The 21,624-nt window shown below is 35.2% G+C and overlaps 1 protein-coding gene across 1 annotated transcript in view; it reads left to right on the top strand.

Annotated features, from left to right (window-relative positions):
• LOC143245824 (cell adhesion molecule Dscam1-like) overlaps nt 1-21,624 on the top strand; it is a 74,828-nt gene that overhangs the window by 46,716 nt on the left and 6,488 nt on the right. Inside the window, exons 13-20 of the mRNA XM_076492079.1 lie at nt 2,171-2,319; nt 6,827-6,958; nt 7,085-7,249; nt 8,638-8,708; nt 9,470-9,710; nt 11,395-11,493; nt 16,904-17,089; nt 18,910-19,203. Of these exons, the coding sequence (XP_076348194.1) occupies nt 2,171-2,319; nt 6,827-6,958; nt 7,085-7,249; nt 8,638-8,708; nt 9,470-9,710; nt 11,395-11,493; nt 16,904-17,089; nt 18,910-19,203 (1,337 nt within the window). The remainder of the gene's footprint in view (nt 1-2,170; nt 2,320-6,826; nt 6,959-7,084; nt 7,250-8,637; nt 8,709-9,469; nt 9,711-11,394; nt 11,494-16,903; nt 17,090-18,909; nt 19,204-21,624) is intronic.

Here is a 21,624-nt window from a genome sequence, read left to right as displayed (position 1 = left end):
AGTAATCATCACACTGTCTTACGTTGTTCCTCTGTGTACAGTTACCACAAGTAGTCATCACACTGTCTTACGTTGTTCCTCTGTGTACAGTTACCACTAGTAATCATCACACTGTCTTACGTTGTTCCTTTGTGTACAGTTACCACTATTAGTCAGCACACTGTCTTACGTTGTTCCTCTGTGTACAGTTACCACTATTAGTCAGCACACTGTCTTACGTTGTTCCTCTGTGTACAGTTACCACTAGAAGTCATCACACTGTCTTACGTTGTTCCTCTGTGTACAGTTACCACTATTAGTCATGACAAAGTCTTACGTTGTTCCTCTGTGTACAGTTACCACTAGTAATCATCACACTGTCTTACGTTGTTCCTCTGTGTACAGTTACCACTAGTAGTCATGACACTGTCTTACGTTGTCCCTCTATGTACAGTTACCACTAGTAGTCATGACACTGTCTTACGTTGTCCCTCTATGTACAGTTACCACTATTAGTCATCACACTGTCTTACGTTGTCCCTCTATGTACAGTTACCACTATTAGTCATCACACTGTCTTACGTTGTTCCTCTGTGTACAGTTACCACTATTAGTCATCACACTGTCTTACGTTGTTCCTCTGTGTACAGTTACCACTATTAGTCATCACACTGTCTTACGTTGTTCCTCTGTGTACAGTTACCACTATTAGTCATCACACTGTCTTACGTTGTTCCTCTGTGTACAGTTACCACTAGAAGTCATCACACTGTCTTACGTTGTTCCTCTGTGTACAGTTACCACTAGTAGTCATGACACTGTCTTACGTTGTTCCTCTGTGTACAGTTACCACTAGTAGTCATCACACTGTCTTACGTTGTTCCTCTGTGTACAGTTACCACTAGTAATCATCACACTGTCTTACGTTGTTCCTTTGTGTACAGTTACCACTAGTAATCATCACACTGTCTTACGTTGTTCCTCTGTGTACAGTTACCACTAGTAGTCATGACACTGTCTTACGTTGTCCCTCTATGTACAGTTACCACTATTAGTCATCACACTGTCTTACGTTGTCCCTCTATGTACAGTTACCACGAGTAGTCATCACACTGTCTTACGTTGTCCCTCTATGTACAGTTACCACTATTAGTCATCACACTGTCTTACGTTGTTCCTCTGTGTACAGTTACCACTATTAGTCATCACACTGTCTTACGTTGTTCCTCTGTGTACAGTTACCACTATTAGTCATCAAACTGTCTTACGTTGTTCCTCTGTGTACAGTTACCACTATTAGTCATCACACTGTCTTACGTTGTTCCTCTGTGTACAGTTACCACTAGTAGTCATGACACTGTCTTACGTTGTCCCTCGATGTACAATAATATTTCGATAGGCAAGTGAGGAATTTAGCACTTGACTTCTGTAGATGAGATGCTATTGGAGGGAAGTAAAACAAGAATCAGAGAAGGATGTTATATTTACAAGTGGTTCCTTGACAAGGTATGTGGGTAGAATAGTTTGTGGGGTAAACAAGGAGAAAAGAAACGCGTTTCATCACCCAGGGTGGAGGATATAACTGACGTAGCAGGAGGTATAATAAAGAGGGCTGTGTGCTGTTGCTAGTAGAAGTGCAAATACAATTTTAGGTTGTCATATATAATCATACGTAGAATAATGCCTTCAGTCTTGGTGTCCTTAACTTAGAAAAAAACATTGAGTTTTTGGAAAGGGTTCAGAGAAGGATTACTAGAATGATACCTGATATTGTACTTGATGAGAAACTGAAATCTCTTAAATTGTTTTTTCTTGAAAAAAGAAAGAATTCGGTGAATATGAATGAGGTGTTTGAGAGAACTGATGTTGTTTTGGCATCATATACTTTCATATTTAAATATGAGAACAGTAGAAGTACTTAGCTCTAAGATAGGGTATGAGTCACCTTCAAATAAAACAATTCTTTTTATAACATGGTTGGTCCTTGGAACAGGTTTCTTTCAGGTGTACTGGAAGCAGGAAATTCATACGAGTTTTATAAAAATGGTTGTTGAGTATATAAATGATAACGACTGGCTTTAAGAGCCATGTTATTTTTGTTTCACCAAGTTCGTTTAGTATAGAGTATACAACAGCTGAGATGGATGAATTAAATCCAGGTTCTTTCAATATTCTTGTTTCATATCTTCAGCTACAAGATCACAGAAAGAGAACTTGAATCTGAGAAAATAACCACTTTAAAAATTAACCCAACATCAAGAGAAGATTCTGGTGAGTTCAGATGTACAGCTAGTAACCCTTACGGAAAGCAGAGCAAGACAGTTAACGTTCTTGTGAAAGGTAATTCGCTAAACATGCTTTTCTAGTGTTGTGGATATACCCTTTAGACGTTCCGTATACCACAGTTCATTATTAATCGTTACGTAATGTTGTTGTTGTTTCTTTCCCCTGTTTTATATATCATATTTTTAAATAAACGTTACGTAATGTTGTTATTGTTTCTTTCTCCTGTTTTATATATCATATTTTTAACTAATCGTTACGTAATTGTGTTGTTGTATCTTTCTCCTGTTTTATATATCATATTTTTAACTAAACGTTACGTAATGTTGTTGTTGTATCTTTCCCCTGTTTTATATATCATATTTTAAACTAAACGTTACATAATGTTGTTGTTGTATCTTTCTCCTGTTTTATATATCATATTTTTAACTAAACGTTGCGTAATGTTGTTGTTGTTTCTTCCCCTGTTTTATATATCATATTTTTAACTAAACATTACGTAATGTTGTTGTTGTATCTTTCTCCTGTTTTATATATCATATTTTTAACTAAACGTTACGAAATGTTGTTGTTGTTGTATCTTTCTCCTGTTTTATATATCATATTTTTAACTAAACGTTACGAAATGTTGTTGTTGTTGTATCTTTCTCCTGTTTTATATATCATACTTTTAACTAAACGTTGCATAATGTTGTTGTTTCTTTCTCCTGTTTTATATATCATATTTTTAACTAAACGTTACATAATGTTGTTGTTGTATGTTTCTCCTGTTTTATATATCATATTTTAAACTAAACGTTACATAATGTTGTTGTTATATCTTTCCCCTGTTTTATATATCATATTTTTAACTAAACGTTGCATAATGTTGTTGTTGTTTCTTTCTCCTGTTTTATATATCATATTTTTAACTAAACGTTACATAATGTTGTTGTTGTATGTTTCTCCTGTTTTATATATCATATTTTTAACTAAACGTTACGAAATGTTGTTGTTGTTGTATCTTTCTCCTGTTTTATATATCATATTTTTAACTAAACGTTACGAAATGTTGTTGTTGTTGTATCTTTCTCCTGTTTTATATATCATACTTTTAACTAAACGTTGCATAATGTTGTTGTTTCTTTCTCCTGTTTTATATATCATATTTTTAACTAAACGTTACATAATGTTGTTGTTGTATGTTTCTCCTGTTTTATATATCATATTTTAAACTAAACGTTACATAATGTTGTTGTTATATCTTTCCCCTGTTTTATATATCATATTTTTAACTAAACGTTGCATAATGTTGTTGTTGTTTCTTTCTCCTGTTTTATATATCATATTTTTAACTAAACGTTACATAATGTTGTTGTTGTATGTTTCTCCTGTTTTATATATCATATTTTAAACTAAACGTTACATAATGTTGTTGTTGTATCTTTCCCCTGTTTTATATATCATATTTTTAACTAAACGTTGCATAATGTTGTTGTTGTTTCTTTCTCCTGTTTTATATATCATATTTTAAACTAAACGTTACATAATGTTGTTGTTGTATGTTTCTCCTGTTTTATATATCATATTTTAAACTAAACGTTACATAATGTTGTTGTTGTATCTTTCCCCTGTTTTATATATCATATTTTTAACTAAACGTTGCATAATGTTGTTGTTGTTTCTTTCTCCTGTTTTATATATCATATTTTTAACTAAACGTTACATAATGTTGTTGTTGTATGTTTCTCCTGTTTTATATATCATATTTTAAACTAAACGTTACATAATGTTGTTGTTGTATCTTTCCCCTGTTTTATATATCATATTTTTAACTAAACGTTACATAATGTTGTTGTTGTATCTTTCTCCTGTTTTATATATCATATTTTAAACTAAACGTTACATAATGTTGTTGTTGTATCTTTCCCCTGTTTTATATATCATATTTTTAACTAAACATTACATAATGTTGTTATTGTTATTCTCTCCTGTTTTATATATCATATTTTAAACTAAACGTTACATAATGTTGTTGTTGTATCTTTCCCCTGTTTTATATATCATATTTTTAACTAAACGTTACATAATGTTGTTGTTGTATCTTTCTCCTGTTTTATATATCATATTTTGAACTAAACTTTACATAATGTTGTTGTTGTATCTTTCTCCTGTTTTATATATCATATTTTTAACTAAACGTTACATAATGTTGTTGTTGTATCTTTCTCCTGTTTTATATATCATATTTTAAACTAAACGTTACGTAATGTTGTTGTTGTTTCTTTCCCCTGTTTTATATATCATATTTTTAACTAATCGTTACGTAATGTTGTTGTTGTGTCTTTCTCCTGTTTTATATATCATATTTTAAACTAAACGTTACGTAATGTTGTTGTTGTATCTTTCCCCTGTTTTATATATCATATTTTTAACTAAACGTTACCTAATGTTGTTGTTGTATCTTTCTCCTGTTTTATATATCATATTTTAAACTAAACTTTACCTAATGTTGTTGTTGTATCTTTCTCCTGTTTTATATATCATATTTTAAACTAAACTTTACATAATGTTGTTGTTGTATCTTTCTCCTGTTTTATATATCATATTTTTAACTAAACGTTACGTAATGTTGTTGTTGTTTCTTTCCCCTGTTTTATATATCATATTTTTAACTAATCGTTACGTAATGTTGTTGTTGTTTCTTTCCCCTGTTTTATATATCATATTTTTAACTAAACGTTACATAATGTTGTTGTTGTGTCTTTCTCCTGTTTTATATATCATATTTTAAACTAAACGTTACATAATGTTGTTGTTGTTTCTTTCTCCTGTTTTATATATCATATTTTTAACTAAACGTTGCGTAATGTTGTTGTTGTTTCTTTCTCCTGTTTTATATATCATATTTTAAACTAAACGTTACATAATGTTGTTGTTGTTTCTTTCTCCTGTTTTATATATCATATTTTTAACTAAACGTTGCGTAATGTTGTTGTTGTTTCTTTCTCCTGTTTTATATATCATATTTTTAACTAAACGTTACGTAATGTTGTTGTTGTATCTTTCCCCTGTTTTATATATCATATTTTAAACTAAACGTTACGTAATGTTGTTGTTGTATTTTTCTCCTGTTTTATATATCATATCTTCTAACTAAACGTTACATAATGTTGTTGTTGTATCTTTCTCCTGTTTTATATATCATATCTTCTAACTAAACGTTACATAATGTTGTTGTTGTATCTTTCTCCTGTTTTATATATCATATTTTAAACTAAACGTTGCGTAATGTTGTTATTGTATCTTTCCCCTGTTTCATATATCATATCTTCTAACTAAACGTTACATAATGTTGTTGTTGTATCTTTCTCCTGTTTTATATATCATATTTTAAACTAAACGTTGCGTAATGTTGTTATTGTATCATTCCCCTGTTTCATATATCATATCTTCTAACTAAACGTTACATAATGTTGTTGTTGTATCTTTCTCCTGTTTTATATATCATATTTTAAACTAAACGTTACGTAATGTTGTTGTTGTTTCTTTCTCCCATTTATATATCATATTTTTAACTAAACGTTACGTAATCTTGCTGTTCTTTCTTACTCCTGTTTTATATATAAGGTCTATTCTCGATTGTGTGCTATTTAAATTACTTTTGAAATGTTTATTCGTGTTATCGACGGTAACCATATATTGTGCAATCTTTAGTCTCAGCTCAAGTGGAAATAAAACATGAACAGAGACCTTATGTTGTGAAAAATACCAACTAATGAACATTATCATATCCATTTTGATAACATGGTGTCTTTGTTCTTGGTGCTTATTCACTTGTTACGGAACAAGACAAAGCTGACACTTACAGGTGTTATTATGATACAGCGCTCTTTAACTGGCTGAATGACAACCAGTGTTCTCTTACAGGTGTTATTATGATACAGCGCTCTTTAACTGGCTGAATGACAACCAGTGTTCTCTTACAGGTGTTATTATGATACAGCGCTCTTTAACTGGCTGAATGACAACCAGTGTTCTCTTACAGGTGTTATTCTGATACAGCGCTCTTTAACTGGCTGAATGACAGGCAGTTGCAGTGTAAACTCTCAACACTTAACACTTGACTTTACTCTAGTTTAGTTTTATGTAACAGAGAAATGTTTGTACTTTAAAGTCAGTTTATTTAAGTTAATTTTTGATATATGTTTAAAAAGTGATACATACCTCGGACTATTTATTAGTGCTGGACCTCTGTTGGTAAGGTCCGTGCTGTGTTTAATTCTTGTTGAGAATTTGTTTACGTTCCGCCATAATTACTCTTGAACAACATGTGTTTACATACCAACATTAACATTGTTTCACAAATATTGGCTTCAGTTCGTGAAACTCGTAACCAGTACCTTACTTAGTTTTATGCTCACGTGTGTTCTATTTCCAGTTACTCTGTTCGTATGACCAATTGCTGTGGTTGTATCACCGGTTACTAAAGTTTTCAGGATTCGTGTCCCACCACTTGCCCAGTGATACAAATTTAATATATTTTTCACATTATATTTTGACATCTTTTTTCCTGCCCATCTAGAGCCGCCTGACGCTCCTGGCAGGATCACAGTGAATCGAGTAACGGGCACTACCGTTTCGCTGTCGTGGGTGGCATCCTATGCAGGAAATTCACCAATAACTTCTTACACAATAACTTACTGGACTGATAAAGGTTTGTACATTTTCTAACAACTGAGAACTGAATAACCGTCAGAACTTTGATATTTATTAATGTTAACATTTTAACATCTTATTATTTACATGTATATAAAATTGTTACACGTACTGCTTTTTAAAGGTTCGAACGCCACCAAGTGGAAGTTAACTGTACCTGCCTCTAAGAGTACAGCAACAATAACTGATCTCAGGCCAAAGACGACATACCGTTTTAAAATTGTTGCTGAAAACAGTATTGGTGTAAGTGACCAACATGAGGAACTAAAGTTCATTACAGGAATTGAAGGTTTGCAAACTTATCTCAGTTATATCATATAATTATTGTTTTCACTTTGTATCAAGATTTTACACTTTAGTAAACATGGCCACAAACCACACTTCTGTATATCTTAATTTGCATTTTCATTGTCTACAAGAGTTCTCAATTACGTCAATATGCGTTGTTTTGTGTCTACAAAAACTCCGTCAGTACGCGTTGTTTTCTGTCTACAAAAACTCCGTCAGTACGCGTTGTTTTGTGTCTACAAAAACTCTATTGTGTTAATATGCGTTGTTTTGTGTCTACAAAAAACAAACTCTGTAAACATGTGTTGTTACAAAGAGTTCTCTATGTCAGTATGTGTTCAATACATATCAAGAGTATAAACATGAAACGCTTTTCACTGTATACAGAAGAATTGCATTAGTTGTTCTGTTTATATCATACAATAGTAAGATTAGTTACTATTGTACTAGTAAAACAATAGACAGAAAGGCTGTGTTATTCTTTAAGTTACTCTAAGGTATAAAACACATGTTATGGTAGTTATTATTGTACTAGTAAAACAATAGACAGAAAGGTCGTGTTATTCTTTAAGTTACTCTAAGATATAAAACACGTGTTATGGTAGTTATTATTGTACTAGTAAAACAATAGACAGAAAGGTCGTGTTATTCTTTAAGTTACTCTAAGGTATAAAACACATGTTGTGGTAGTTATTATTGTACTAGTAAAACAATAGACAGAAAGGTCGTGTTAGTCTTCAAGTTATTCTAAGGTATAAAACACATGTTATGGTAGTTATTATTGTACTAGTAAAACAATAGACAGAAAGGTCGTGTTATTCTTTAAGTTACTCTAAGGTATAAAACACATGTTATGGTAGTTACTTTTGAACTAGTAAAACAGTAAAAGTGTTATTATCCACACCAGTCGTTTTCAAATAAATTTTCTGTTCAAGTGAACTTCTCGTCATCACGATAAGCGATCTTTAAATTCCATATAAAATAACATTATTAATATTTAACTATTATTTCCAGTCTTGTTTAGGTTTAACGTAAGATTAGAATAACAAAACAATATGTATATTAACACGAAGCAGCTATGGTTTAACTTACAATATAAACTTATTGTTTCTTAACGTCCTTCCTGAAGGTAATATAATACGGTTCGTTACTATACATTACTTATGTATTTACGTCTTTCTTGAAGGTCATATAATACGGTTCATTGCTATACATTACTTATGCATTTACGTCTTTCTTGAAGGTCATATAATACGGTTCATTGCTATACATTACTTATGCATTTACGTCTTTCTTGAAGGTCATATAATACGGTTCATTGCTATACATTACTTATGCATTTACCTCCACTATTTTTCTCGTTTTAATAATATTTCTCATTTCTTTTAGCCCCAAAAAACATACCACGTGACGTCACAGTAATTTGTCTTAATACCAGTTCTGTGCAGTTGTCTTGGATTGTAAGTTTGTAACATATTACAAGTAATAATATGATGTATTTAACCCAAATAAACAAGTTACTAATAAAACTAATAACATCACGTATTCAGTAGTTTGAATACAATAAAATAATCTAGCTGGTACTTACAAACTATGATAGTATTACGTATTCATTCATTTGTATACAATAAAATAATCTAGCTGGTACTTACAAACTATGATAGTATTACGTATTCAGTCATTTGAATACAATAAAATAATCTAGCTGGTACTTACAAACTATGATAGTATTACGTATTCAGTCATTTGAATACAATAAAATAATCTAGCTGGTACTTACAAACTATGATAGTATTACGTATTCAGTAATTTGAATACAATAAAATAATCTAGCTGGTACGTACAAACTGTGATAGTATTACGTATTCAGTCATTTGAATACAATAAAATAATCTAGCTGGTACTTACAAACTATGATAGTATTACGTATTCAGTAATTTGAATACAATAAAATAATCTAGCTGGTACGTACAAACTGTGATAGTATTACGTATTCAGTCATTTGAATACAATAAAATAATCTAGCTGGTACTTACAAACTGTGATAGTATTACGTATTCAGTCATTTGAATACAATAAAATAATCTAGCTGGTACTTACAAACTGTGATAGTATTACGTATTCAGTAACTGATGACAATAAAATGAACTTGTTTGTTACTTGTAATGAGTCATTACAGAGACCACGATACAACCAAACTATCTGTATACATTTAATGTAGTTTCCCCAAAGTGATGAGTCACCTGACACTATTAATGGTTTCTACATCGGACACAAGGAGGACGGAAAGAAGGGGTCGTTCTTGAATCAAACAATGCTGGTTAATAATACAAACAAGAGATGGGAATTTGTTGTTCGAGATTTGAAGAGAGCAACTCGATATAGTTTTGTTGTTCAAGCCTTTAACGATCAGGGTCCTGGACCTCTGTCGATGAAGACCTTTGTTAGAACGTTGGAGTTTGGTAAGTAATAATTCTTTTCTTATAATGGTAGTTGACTGAAGTTATCTCAAACTGAACCTCTTGGGTCAGTTCTTACATAATTATTATGATAGTGCCTGACTCCAGTAATATTGGTGTGTGTCACTTGAAGCCAAATTTATCGAATCGTAACTTACCTAAATAACACAAATAATTTGGTAATTCAAGTTTACTTCGTTATGGATTGTCTAAATTTAACAAAATATGTGGTGATTCTAGTTTACTGAATCGTAAATCAGTTAAGTGTAACAGAATATTGTTTTGGTAGTGAATACTATAAAGAAAATATAAACTGATGTAGTACATAATCTGACAGAATCATGAGACTGGTGATGTTTAATGTCAAATAAATTTTAAACTTGTATAGAATTAGTTCTGGCTAAATCTAGATATCTTTTTGTAGACCATATAAATTTGTAAACGATTATAGAATTGAAACTTTTCATATTTTTGTATTCTCCTGACCAGTGAAGACGAGGTTGATATCCTCAAAGTAGGGTTGTGTTGGTCTTGATAGAAGCTTTCCAGTTTCCTTCTTTAACTTGACCCCTATTTGGAACTGGTATATACATCAAAGTGATGGTCTATCCATGCATTTGTTTAGCTTTCTACTATCCATCTTGGGATCAACACAGAATTTCATCCCCCACTGCCTTTGAGTCAATCTTATATATTATGTTGACAATAGTGGTTTTGTGTTCAGCGAACCAGTAAATAGCTTGTACTATGTCTTCCTGTTCCCTCCTTGTGCTGCCAGTGAAGAGCTTGCCTTATGTCTTCCTGTTCCCTCCTTGTGGTGCCAGTGAAGGGCTTGCCTTATGTCTTCCTGTTCCCTCCTTGTGGTGCCAGTGAAGAGCTTGCATTATGTCTTCCTGTTCCCTCCTTGTGGTGCCAATGAAGAGCTTGCCTTATGTCTTCCTGTTCCCTCCTTGTAGTGCCAGTGATGAGCTTGCCTTATGGCTTCCTGTTCCCTCCTTGTGGTGCCAGTGAAAAGCTTGCATTATGTCTTCTTCTTCAGTTCTTTTTATTCTTCTGGTAGACGTCAATACCACAACAACGTTATACAGGATATTATTGCTGCACAAGACGATGAATGCTAAATCAGCTCCTTTATTATAGCAACTATCATAGGTTATGACATGTGATTGTTCATCAAAAGGGTGCTCTTCCTTCTATAAGTTTATTCCTATAAACCACAAAGTAATCATGTGTTTATAGACCACAAAGTAATCATCTCATCAGCAGCTGAAGAGCACCTTGTCTACTTTCCTGAGTTGTAGACAACTCCTCCTTGAGTGGTGTCAATAGGGCTGTTGTGGAGATATAAATTCCCAGTTAAAAATGGCAGTGGCTCAGTAATAAAGGGTACGATCCTTAGCCTTCAAAGTCACAATGAAGGAATTTACAGAAAACACTGTATTTATTGTACAGTAAACAGTGCGTTTATTATAGACGCGCAGTTAACACTGTATTTAGCACAGATGCACACAAACACTGTATTTATCATAGAGGTGCAGGAAACACTGTTATGCGATTTTAAGTGTACTAGTCCCGTGTAGTTAACTCTATACCATTTAGCGTTATATATTTACCTTGATTTTTATCACGTAAGTCCAGTCCACTGGATGTATCACAAATGTGTTAGCCATATTAAACATGTTTTTAGACCCACCTCACACACCCAGAATGACAGTGTCGGTGTCAACCTCCACAAGTTTGAAACTGGTGTGGGAACTAGAAACCGAGAACAGCACTCCAGTCCAGAGTAAGTTGTTTTATTAAGTTGTCTACTTCTCTTTTCTTTCCTATAAAATAAATCTTCAATTTACATATTAAATTTATATTTTAATAATAAAAAATATGGAAAGAAAAGTTCCATTCTACTGTACGATAATTATTACAGTTATTGGAAGTAACTAGAAAGGCAGTAGTGATCTCATACATGCTGTTTGGATTTGTTGATTTTTCATCTTAATCTAAGAAAAATGCTTGTCACGTCCCACGAACTTATTTTGAGTTTTTATTGTTCAATGTTTAAATAATTGTGTAAAGTTTTTGTCTTTGTAATGTTTCTGTTGTAGGACCGGATCTTTCTTTGTAATGTTTTTTTTTATCACAAAGTGTTTCCTACACTTTCAAGAATATTTTGGTTATTAAGCCACATCAGTCACGTCACTTCATAAACTCCCACTGGCTAACATCGAATACAACATTTAAATTTATACAGACATAGCCTAAAAGGTTATTAAACATCATCTACTATTCTCTTAAATAACTTTTTCTTACAAATTTATGTCACTACAACAGACATTGTGTAAAATTTTATAATAACCAAAATTAATAAAATAATATGACATTTCAGTATAAATGTCACTAAACTTTATGAATCAATTCAAAGTTTTTAAAATAGTAAACTGTAAACTTCAAAAAAATGTTTAAAACCTTGACGAAACTGGTGATCCTGACTTTTAATGAAGACAGCACAAAGGCAGGTTGCTCGAGTCACGCTTCTGCTGCACGTGAGAAAGAACTGTCAACTTTACGTCAAGGGATATCTGCTACTTTCCGATTTTTGGACAGTAAAAAGTTAAACATTTCAAAACACTCTGGGTAAAGTCACAGCTCTCCATCCTCTAAAAAATGAATGGTTAATGACCAGTTACTTTATCCAGTCTTATGGATAATCAGAGAGAATAATGGTTAGGTTGTTTACGTAAATATCGACTTTGATTCAAATTAAACTAAAAAATTAAATTAATTTACATAGTAGCTTAGGAAATCGCTAACACTTAACATGGGCCAATATAACCTTATGTCAGCATTAATACCACTTCCATCCGGTCATCTTTAGTTCTCAAAAAATAAAACACAAATTTTAACCACACGAAGCTCAGGAAACAAAACTAACCTCCACTCTCTCACCTAAAAGAATCACTTGTTCAATAACACAACTAAACACAAACATAGAAAAACATCCACCTCTTTAGAAGAAAGGTATCATAAACACTAGGACATATAAAAACATACAAAACATAAAACATTTTATAATACAATAACAGGTATAGACAGAAGTCAACACACAAAACATTGTTATAATACAATAACAGGTATGGACAAAAGTCAACACACAAAACGTTGTTATAATACAATGATAGGTAATTTTTTGTATTTTAGAACTAATGTATCACCCCAGGGCAGCACCCTATAATCATATACAGGGGTAGTTCCGACACCATATTCTTCAGTAAGACGCCGCACAGACACACCACGATCAAACTTCTGCAATAACAGAAAGTGATTCTGCGTTACTGATGGCGTCAGATGCTTCCTTTTCTGTCTGTTACTTATACTGTGGCTCTGTTTGATATTTTCACGGAGAAATTAAACACAAAGCTTCAAAATAAAAAGCAGGAAAAAATGTCAGCGAACAGCAGACACACGTGTAACCAATAGAAACGTTGCAACACACCTGACATGCCTGCTGGACGAGCAACAGACACACGTGTAACCAATAGGAACGTTACCACACACCTGACATGCCTGCTGAGCGAGCAGCAGACACACGTGTAACCAATAGGAACACTACAACACACCTGACATGCCTGATGAGCGAGCAGCAGACACACGTGTAACCAATAGGAACGCTACCACACACCTGACATGCCTGCTGGGCGAACAGCAGACACACGTGTAACCAATAGGAATGCTACCACACACCTGACATACTGCTGGGCGAGCAGCAGACACACATGTAACCAATAGGAACGCTATCACACACATGACATGCCTGCTGGGCGAACAGCAGACACACGTGTAACCAATAGGAACGCTACCACACACCTAACATGCCTGCTGGGCGAACAGCAAACACACGTGTAACCAATAGGAACCCTGCAACACACCTGACATGCCTGCTGGGCGAACAGCAGACACACGTGTAACCAATAGGAACGCTGCAACACACCTGACATGCCTGCTGGGCGAGCAGCAGACACACGTGTAACCAATAGGAACGCTACCACACACCTGACATGCCTGTTGGGCGAACACCAGACACGATGTAACCAATAGGGAATGCTACCACACACCTGACAGACTGCTGGGCGAGCAGCAGACACACGTGTAACCAATAGGGAACGCTATCACACATTATGACATGCCTGCTGGGCGAACAGCAGACACGCGTGTAACCAATAGGAACGCTACCACACACCTGACATGCCTGCTGGGCGAACAGCAAACACACGTGTAACCAATAGGAACCCTGCAACACACCTGACATGCCTGCTGGGCGAACAGCAGACACACGTGTAACCAATAGGAACCCTGCAACACACCTGACATGCCTGCTGGGCGAACAGCAGACACACGTGTAACCAATAGGAATGCTACCACACACCTGACATACTGCTGGGCGAGCAGCAGACACACATGTAACCAATAGGAACGCTATCACACACATGACATGCCTGCTGGGCGAACAGCAGACACACGTGTAAACCAATGGGAACGCTACCACACACCTAACATGCCTGCTGGGCGAACAGCAAACACACGTGTAACCAATAGGAACCCTGCAACACACCTGACATGCCTGCTGGGCGAACAGCAGACACGTGTAACCAATAGGAACGCTGCAACACACCTGACATGCCTGCTGGGCGAGCAGCAGACACACGTGTAACCAATAGGAACGCTACCACACACCTGACATGCCTGTTGGGCGAACACCAGACACACGTGTAACCAATAGGAATGCTACCACACACCTGACAGACTGCTGGGCGAGCAGCAGACACACGTGTAACCAATAGGAACGCTATCACACACATGACATGCCTGCTGGGCGAACAGCAGACACGCGTGTAACCAATAGGAACGCTACCACACACCTGACATGCCTGCTGGGCGAACAGCAAACACACGTGTAACCAATAGGAACCCTGCAACACACCTGACATGCCTGCTGGGCGAACAGCAGACACACGTGTAACCAATAGGAACCCTGCAACACACCTGACATGCCTGCTGGGCGAACAGCAGACACACGTGTAACCAATAGGAATGCTACCACACACCTGACATACTGCTGGGCGAGCAGCAGACACACATGTAACCAATAGGAACGCTATCACACACATGACATGCCTGCTGGGCGAACAGCAGACACACGTGTAACCAATAGGAACGCTACCACACACCTAACATGCCTGCTGGGCGAACAGCAAACACACGTGTAACCAATAGGAACCCTGCAACACACCTGACATGCCTGCTGGGCGAACAGCAGACACACGTGTAACCAATAGGAACGCTGCAACACACCTGACATGCCTGCTGGGCGAGCAGCAGACACACGATGTAACCAATGGGAATGCTACCACACACCTGACAGACTGCTGGGCGAGCAGCAGACACACGTGTAACCAATAGGAATGCTACCACACACCTGACAGACTGCTGGGCGAGCAGCAGACACACGTGTAACCAATAGGAATGCTACCACACACCTGACAGACTGCTGGGCGAGCAGCAGACACACGTGTAACCAATAGGAACGCTATCACACACATGACATGCCTGCTGGGCGAACAGCAGACACACGTGTAACCAATAGGAACGCTACCACACACCTGACATGCCTGCTGGGCGAACAGCAAACACACGTGTAACCAATAGGAACCCTGCAACACACCTGACATGCCTGCTGGGCGAACAGCAGACACACGTGTAACCAATAGGAACGCTGCAACACACCTGACATGCCTGCTGGACGAGCAGCAGACACACGTGTAACCAATAGGAACCCTGCAACACACCTGACATGCCTGCTGGGCGAACAGCAGACACACGTGTAACCAATAGGAACGCTGCAACACACCTGACATGCCTGCTGGACGAGCAGCAGACACACGTGTAACCAATAGGAACCCTGCAACACACCTGACATGCCTGCTGGGCGAACAGCAGACACACGTGTAACCAATAGGAACGCTGCAACACACCTGACATGCCTGCTGGACGAGCAGCAGACACACGTGTAACCAATAGGAACGCTGCAACACACCTGATATGCCTGTCAGACTGCTGGGCAGCTTGGAATAGAAAACGGCTTTACTGTTCATATCTAATAATTGTATCTTTTTAAACTTTTCCTTCAAGTTGTTTTCTCATTAATTGATTTATTTTGTTACTCTCTGCTATATTTAAAATTTCATGTACGTAAACACACGCACGCACGCTCACACACAAACAGCCAGATGCCATTTGTCTCAAGCTTACATATAGTCGCATACGCTCACCAAATCAAACCTTTGGCAATTACCATAGTAACCAACCTCGGTTTTGTAAACTTGATGACGGTTTTCACGGTTTTATTGCCATCTATTGGTAGCTAAACTCATTTAGTTCTATAGCTTTTACGAAACAAATACCAGCAGAACGTAGCTGAATTCTAAACGTCTCTTCATCATAAATAATGTTCTTTATGTCTCGATATCAATAGTCACTCTAACTAAATCCGGTATTGTATGGATGTTCATAGTAAATAAATGTTTTCGTTCTATCACGAAACTACAAGTCGATCGACTACTGCTACATTCAGACTGTCACAACACTATGGTTGAAACCCTTCCTGCCACCAGCGGACAGTCGTGATACTACGGTTCTATTAGAGTAAGTTAATATATACCTTTTTCTTACCCTACAATTGATTATATTTTTGTGCGAAGTCCCAAGCGAGAGACGCTCATGTATCCTACTCGATATTATGACTCAAAACAACAACTCTACTAACCTGCCCTCCAACTAAAATTCCTTCAGACAGGAGTTGAGTAATTAAATCTATAATTGTCCAATAAGTGAATAGATCGTGTGTGACCTCCTAAGTGCAAAACTGTTACTATATCTGAAATTGTAAAAAATTTGTTTTAAGTTTCTACTTAAAAACCAACCCAGCGCCACGGCTAAAAATATTAATCCACTACAACATTACTTTTATGGCTTTCTGTAATAGCAAATATTAAGCAAGCATTGTATAAACAACAACCATTTTGTCTAACAAACTGTTTTATATCCGTAACCAACATTAGTGAATATTTAGACCTAATAACTTTACTTGTATTACGCATGATCAACTTTACTTGTATTACACATGATCAACTTCCTGGTTCCAGGTTTTACTATGAATTACAAGGAGGAGGGTAATTCTTGGCAATATGTTAATTTACCGTCCAAACCGTACTCTTACTTATTGGACAATCTTCAATGTGGCGCCACCTACCAGCTGTACATAACTGCTGTTAATGACGTGGGTAGAAGCGATCCCAGCGAGGTCATCAAAGTTACATTAGAAGGAGCCAGTAAGACATTTTTTGTACTTATATTACTGATGTTCTTCCTGTTTTAACCCTAAATGAACTGACTATACTATACTAAATATAATTTTTCATCAGACCACGTGTATTTCTTTAACACACTTATTAACAATAAATAATTTAACTTGTTTCTCGTTAGACGATCAAGTTGTTTTCACAAACTTTTTTGTAGATCAAATCGTAGCTGAGATCAGTATAAATATTTATAACCGAACGAGTATGTAACCACTCGTTTATAATTATACACTCAACTATAACTGTTTATAAACATATACAAATTAATGGTTCTAACTACGTCACTTGTTAAAACCAACCCTAACTGTATATACACGTAACCTGTAATGTTAGCTACAATACCATGTATGATGTTATATGTATACAAATCTATAACTTTACTTATCTTCACTATGGAACCTCATTTAAACAATACACTGAAACCGGTTGAAGGAATTGATTCTTTAGTGTTATGTATCTTTATCACAATGTTGTTACTATTGACAGATTGTTCTGTATATTAAACTGTCTAATAGTTTTAACCATTAAAACCATACTAACTATACACACATATCTCTTGAAATATTTCATATTCTCACTGCAAGAAATACTGATTAAATGTATTTAAAACGAGATGTATTCACAAGTTTGTTGTTTTACTGTGTGATGTATTCGTAAGTTTGTTGTTTTACTGTGTGATGTATTCATAAGTTTGTTGTTTTACTATGTGATGTATTCACAAGTTTGTTGTTTTACTGTGTGATGTATTCGTAAGTTTGTTGTTTTACTATGTGATGTATTCACAAGTTTGTTGTTTTACTGTGTGATGTATTCGTAAGTTTGTTGTTTTACCATGTGATGTATTCGTAAGTTTGTTGTTTTACTATGTGATGTATTCACAAGTTTGTTGTTTTACTGTGTGATGTATTCGTAAGTTTGTTGTTTTACTGTGTGATGTATTCATAAGTTTGTTGTTTTACTGTGTGATGTATTCGTAAGTTTGTTGTTTTACTGTGTGATGTATTCATAAGTTTGTTGTTTTACCATGTGATGTATTCATAAGTTTGTTGTTTTACTGTGTGATGTATTCATAAGTTTGTTGTTTTACTGTGTGATGTATTCGTAAGTTTGTTGTTTTACTATGTGATGTATTCACAAGTTTGTTGTTTTACTGTGTGATGTATTCATAAGTTTGTTGTTTTACTGTGTGATGTATTCGTAAGTTTGTTGTTTTACTGTGTGATGTATTCATAAGTTTGTTGTTTTACTGTGTGATGTATTCATAAGTTTGTTGTTTTACTGTGTGATGTATTCATAAGTTTGTTGTTTTCACCATGTGAAGTATTAATAAGTTTGTTGTTTTCACCATGTGAAGTATTAATAAGTTTGTTGTTTTCACCATGTCAAGTATTAATAAGTTTGTTGTTTTCACCATGTCAAGTATTAATAAGTTTGTTGTTTTCACCATGTCAAGTATTAATAAGTTTGTTGTTTTCACCATGTGAAGTATTAATGAGTTTGTTGTTTTCACCATGTCAAGTATTAATAAGTTTGTTGTTTTCACCATATGAAGTATTAATAAGTTTGTTGTTTTCACCATGTGAAGTATTAATAAGTTCGTTGTTTTCACCATGTGAAGTATTAATAAGTTTGTTGTTTTCACCATGTGAAGTATTAATAAGTTTGTTGTTTTCACCATGTGAAGTATTAATAAGTTTGTTGTTTTCACCATGTGAAGTATTAATGAGTTTGTTTGTTTAACAATAAAACCAAGAACTTTGTCTGTGTCATGTTTTGTTGTTCATCAATAGAACCAACAGCTCCACGTGTAGAGAGGTTTGTCACCACAAACAGTTCAAATGTCCAGTTTAACTTGCTTGCCTGGATAGATGGTGGGTGCCCGTTAAGGTATTTCATTATCCAGTACAAACTTCGGGACCAAAAGGAGTGGTCATTGTGGTCTAACAATGTGATTCCAAATCAGAGGAACGTTGTTGTAACTGACCTACGCCCAGGGACCTGGTATGACCTTTTGGTGACAGCTCAAAATGACGCAGGCAACACAGAGGCTGAATATCAGTTCGCAACCCTTACAGAAACAGGAGGTAAAACATAACCTACTGGTCATAACAACCTGCTGTACATAATAACCTACTGTAGATAATAACCTGCTGTACATAACAACCTATTGTACATAATAACCTGCTGTACATAACAACCTGCTGTACATAATAACCTGCTGTACATAATAACCTGCTGTACATAACAACCTGCTTTCCATATAACCTACTGTAGATAATAACCTGCTGTACATAACAACTTACTGTACATAATAATCTGCTGTACATAATAACCTGCTGTACATAACAACCTGCTGTACATAATAACCTGCTGTACATAATAACCTGCTGTACATAACAACCTGCTTTCCATATAACCTACTGTAGATAATAACCTGCTGTACATAACAACTTACTGTACATAATAATCTGCTGTACATAACAACCTGCTGTACATAACAACCTGCTGTACATAATAACCTACTGTACATAACAACCTGCTGTACATAACAACGTACTGCACATAACAACCCGTTATACATAACAGGTTAACAGGTACTTCTAATTACCTGTTGTACATAACGGGTTAACAGGTACTTTAATTACTGTTGTACATAACGGGTTAACAGGTACTTTAATTACTGTTGTACATAACGGGTTAACAGGTACTTCTTATTACCTGTTGTATATAACGGGTTAACAGGTACTTCTAATTACCTGTTGTACATAACAGGTTAACAGGTACTTCTAATTACCTGTTGTACATAACAGGTTAACAGGTACTTCTAATTACCTGTTGTACATAACGGGTTAACAGGTACTTTAATTACTGTTGTACATAACGGGTTAACAGGTACTTTAATTACCTGTTGTACATAACGGGTTAACAGATACTTCTTATTACTGTTGTACATAACGGGTTAACAGGTACTTTAATTACTGTTGTACATAACGGGTTAACAGGTACTTTAATTACTGTTGTACATAACGGGTTAACAGGTACTTCTTATTACCTGTTGTACATAACGGGTTAACAGGTACTTTAATTACTGTTGTACATAACGGGTTAACAGGTACTTTAATTACCTGTTGTACATAACGGGTTAACAGATACTTCTTATTACTGTTGTACATAACGGGTTAACAGGTACTTCTAATTACCTGTTGTACATAACAGGTTAACAGGTACTTCTAATTACCTGTTGTACATAACGGGTTAACAGGTACTTCTAATTACCTGTTGTATATAACGGGTTAACAGGTACTTCTAATTACCTGTTGTATATAACGGGTTAACAGGTACTTCTAATTACTGTTGTACATAACGGGTTAACAGGTACTTTAATTACCTGTTGTACATAACGGGTTAACAGGTACTTCTTATTAACTGTTGTACATAACGGGTTAACAGGTACTTCTTATTACCTGTTGTACATAACGGGTTAACAGGTACTTTAATTACTGTTGTACATAACGGGTTAACAGGTACTTCTTATTACCTGTTGTACATAACGGGTTAACAGGTACTTCTAATTACCTGTTGTACATAACAGGTTAACAGGTACTTCTAATTACCTGTTGTACATAACGGGTTAACAGGTACTTTAATTACTGTTGTATATAACGGGTTAACAGGTACTTCTAATTACCTGTTGTACATAACGGGTTAACAGGTACTTTAATTACTGTTGTACATAACGGGTTAACAGGTACTTTAATTACCTGCTGTACATAAATAATTAACAGGTACTATGAACTAAGTAATGTCTATATTATTAATAAAATATATCATTTTTAACAATGTTTATAAGTTACTTTGAAATACAATGACATTTTACTACACATGTAATTATATCGTTACAAAGCATCGTCTGGTTTCATTAACCGGTTCGGTACACTTGTTTCTGAGTTCAGTTTCTTACACTTCGTTAAATGAATTATATGACAAACTGTGATATTGTTTGAAACATTTAGTAAACAGTCAAAAATAAAACACATATTCAAATTAAAGTACCCAGAGGTTTGTCATTTAAGAAACAGTCGTTAAATGTGTTCCTATGGTAAACCCGTGTAATCGTTACAGTGATACAGCATTGTAACTCTTACAATCATGTATTGTTAACGCTTCTAAAGTTTTATTGTGTTTGTTTAACATTTGTTTACTTTCATATATTGTTTAATAACAGCTGCCACTGTTACAGAATTCTTCAGTTTTTACGTGATGTGATGTTACAGTTGTTACCGTTATGTAGTGTCACAGCTGTTACCGTCACGTGGTGTTGAAGTTGTTACCGTTGTGTTGTGTCACAGCTGCCACTGTTACAGAATGCTTCAGTTCTTACGTGATGTGGTGTTACAGTTGTTACCGTTATGTAGTGTTACAGCTGTTACCGTCACGTGGTGTTAAAGTTGTTACCGTCACGTGGTGTTGAAGTTGTTACGTCCTCCTCTGGTACAATTCTACTG

Source organism: Tachypleus tridentatus, chromosome 3, assembly GCF_004210375.1.
Source record: "Tachypleus tridentatus isolate NWPU-2018 chromosome 3, ASM421037v1, whole genome shotgun sequence".
NCBI lineage: Eukaryota > Metazoa > Arthropoda > Merostomata > Xiphosura > Limulidae > Tachypleus > Tachypleus tridentatus.
The sequence above is the reverse complement of the archived record's forward strand: the minus strand, read 5'-3'. Positions and strand labels throughout refer to the sequence as shown.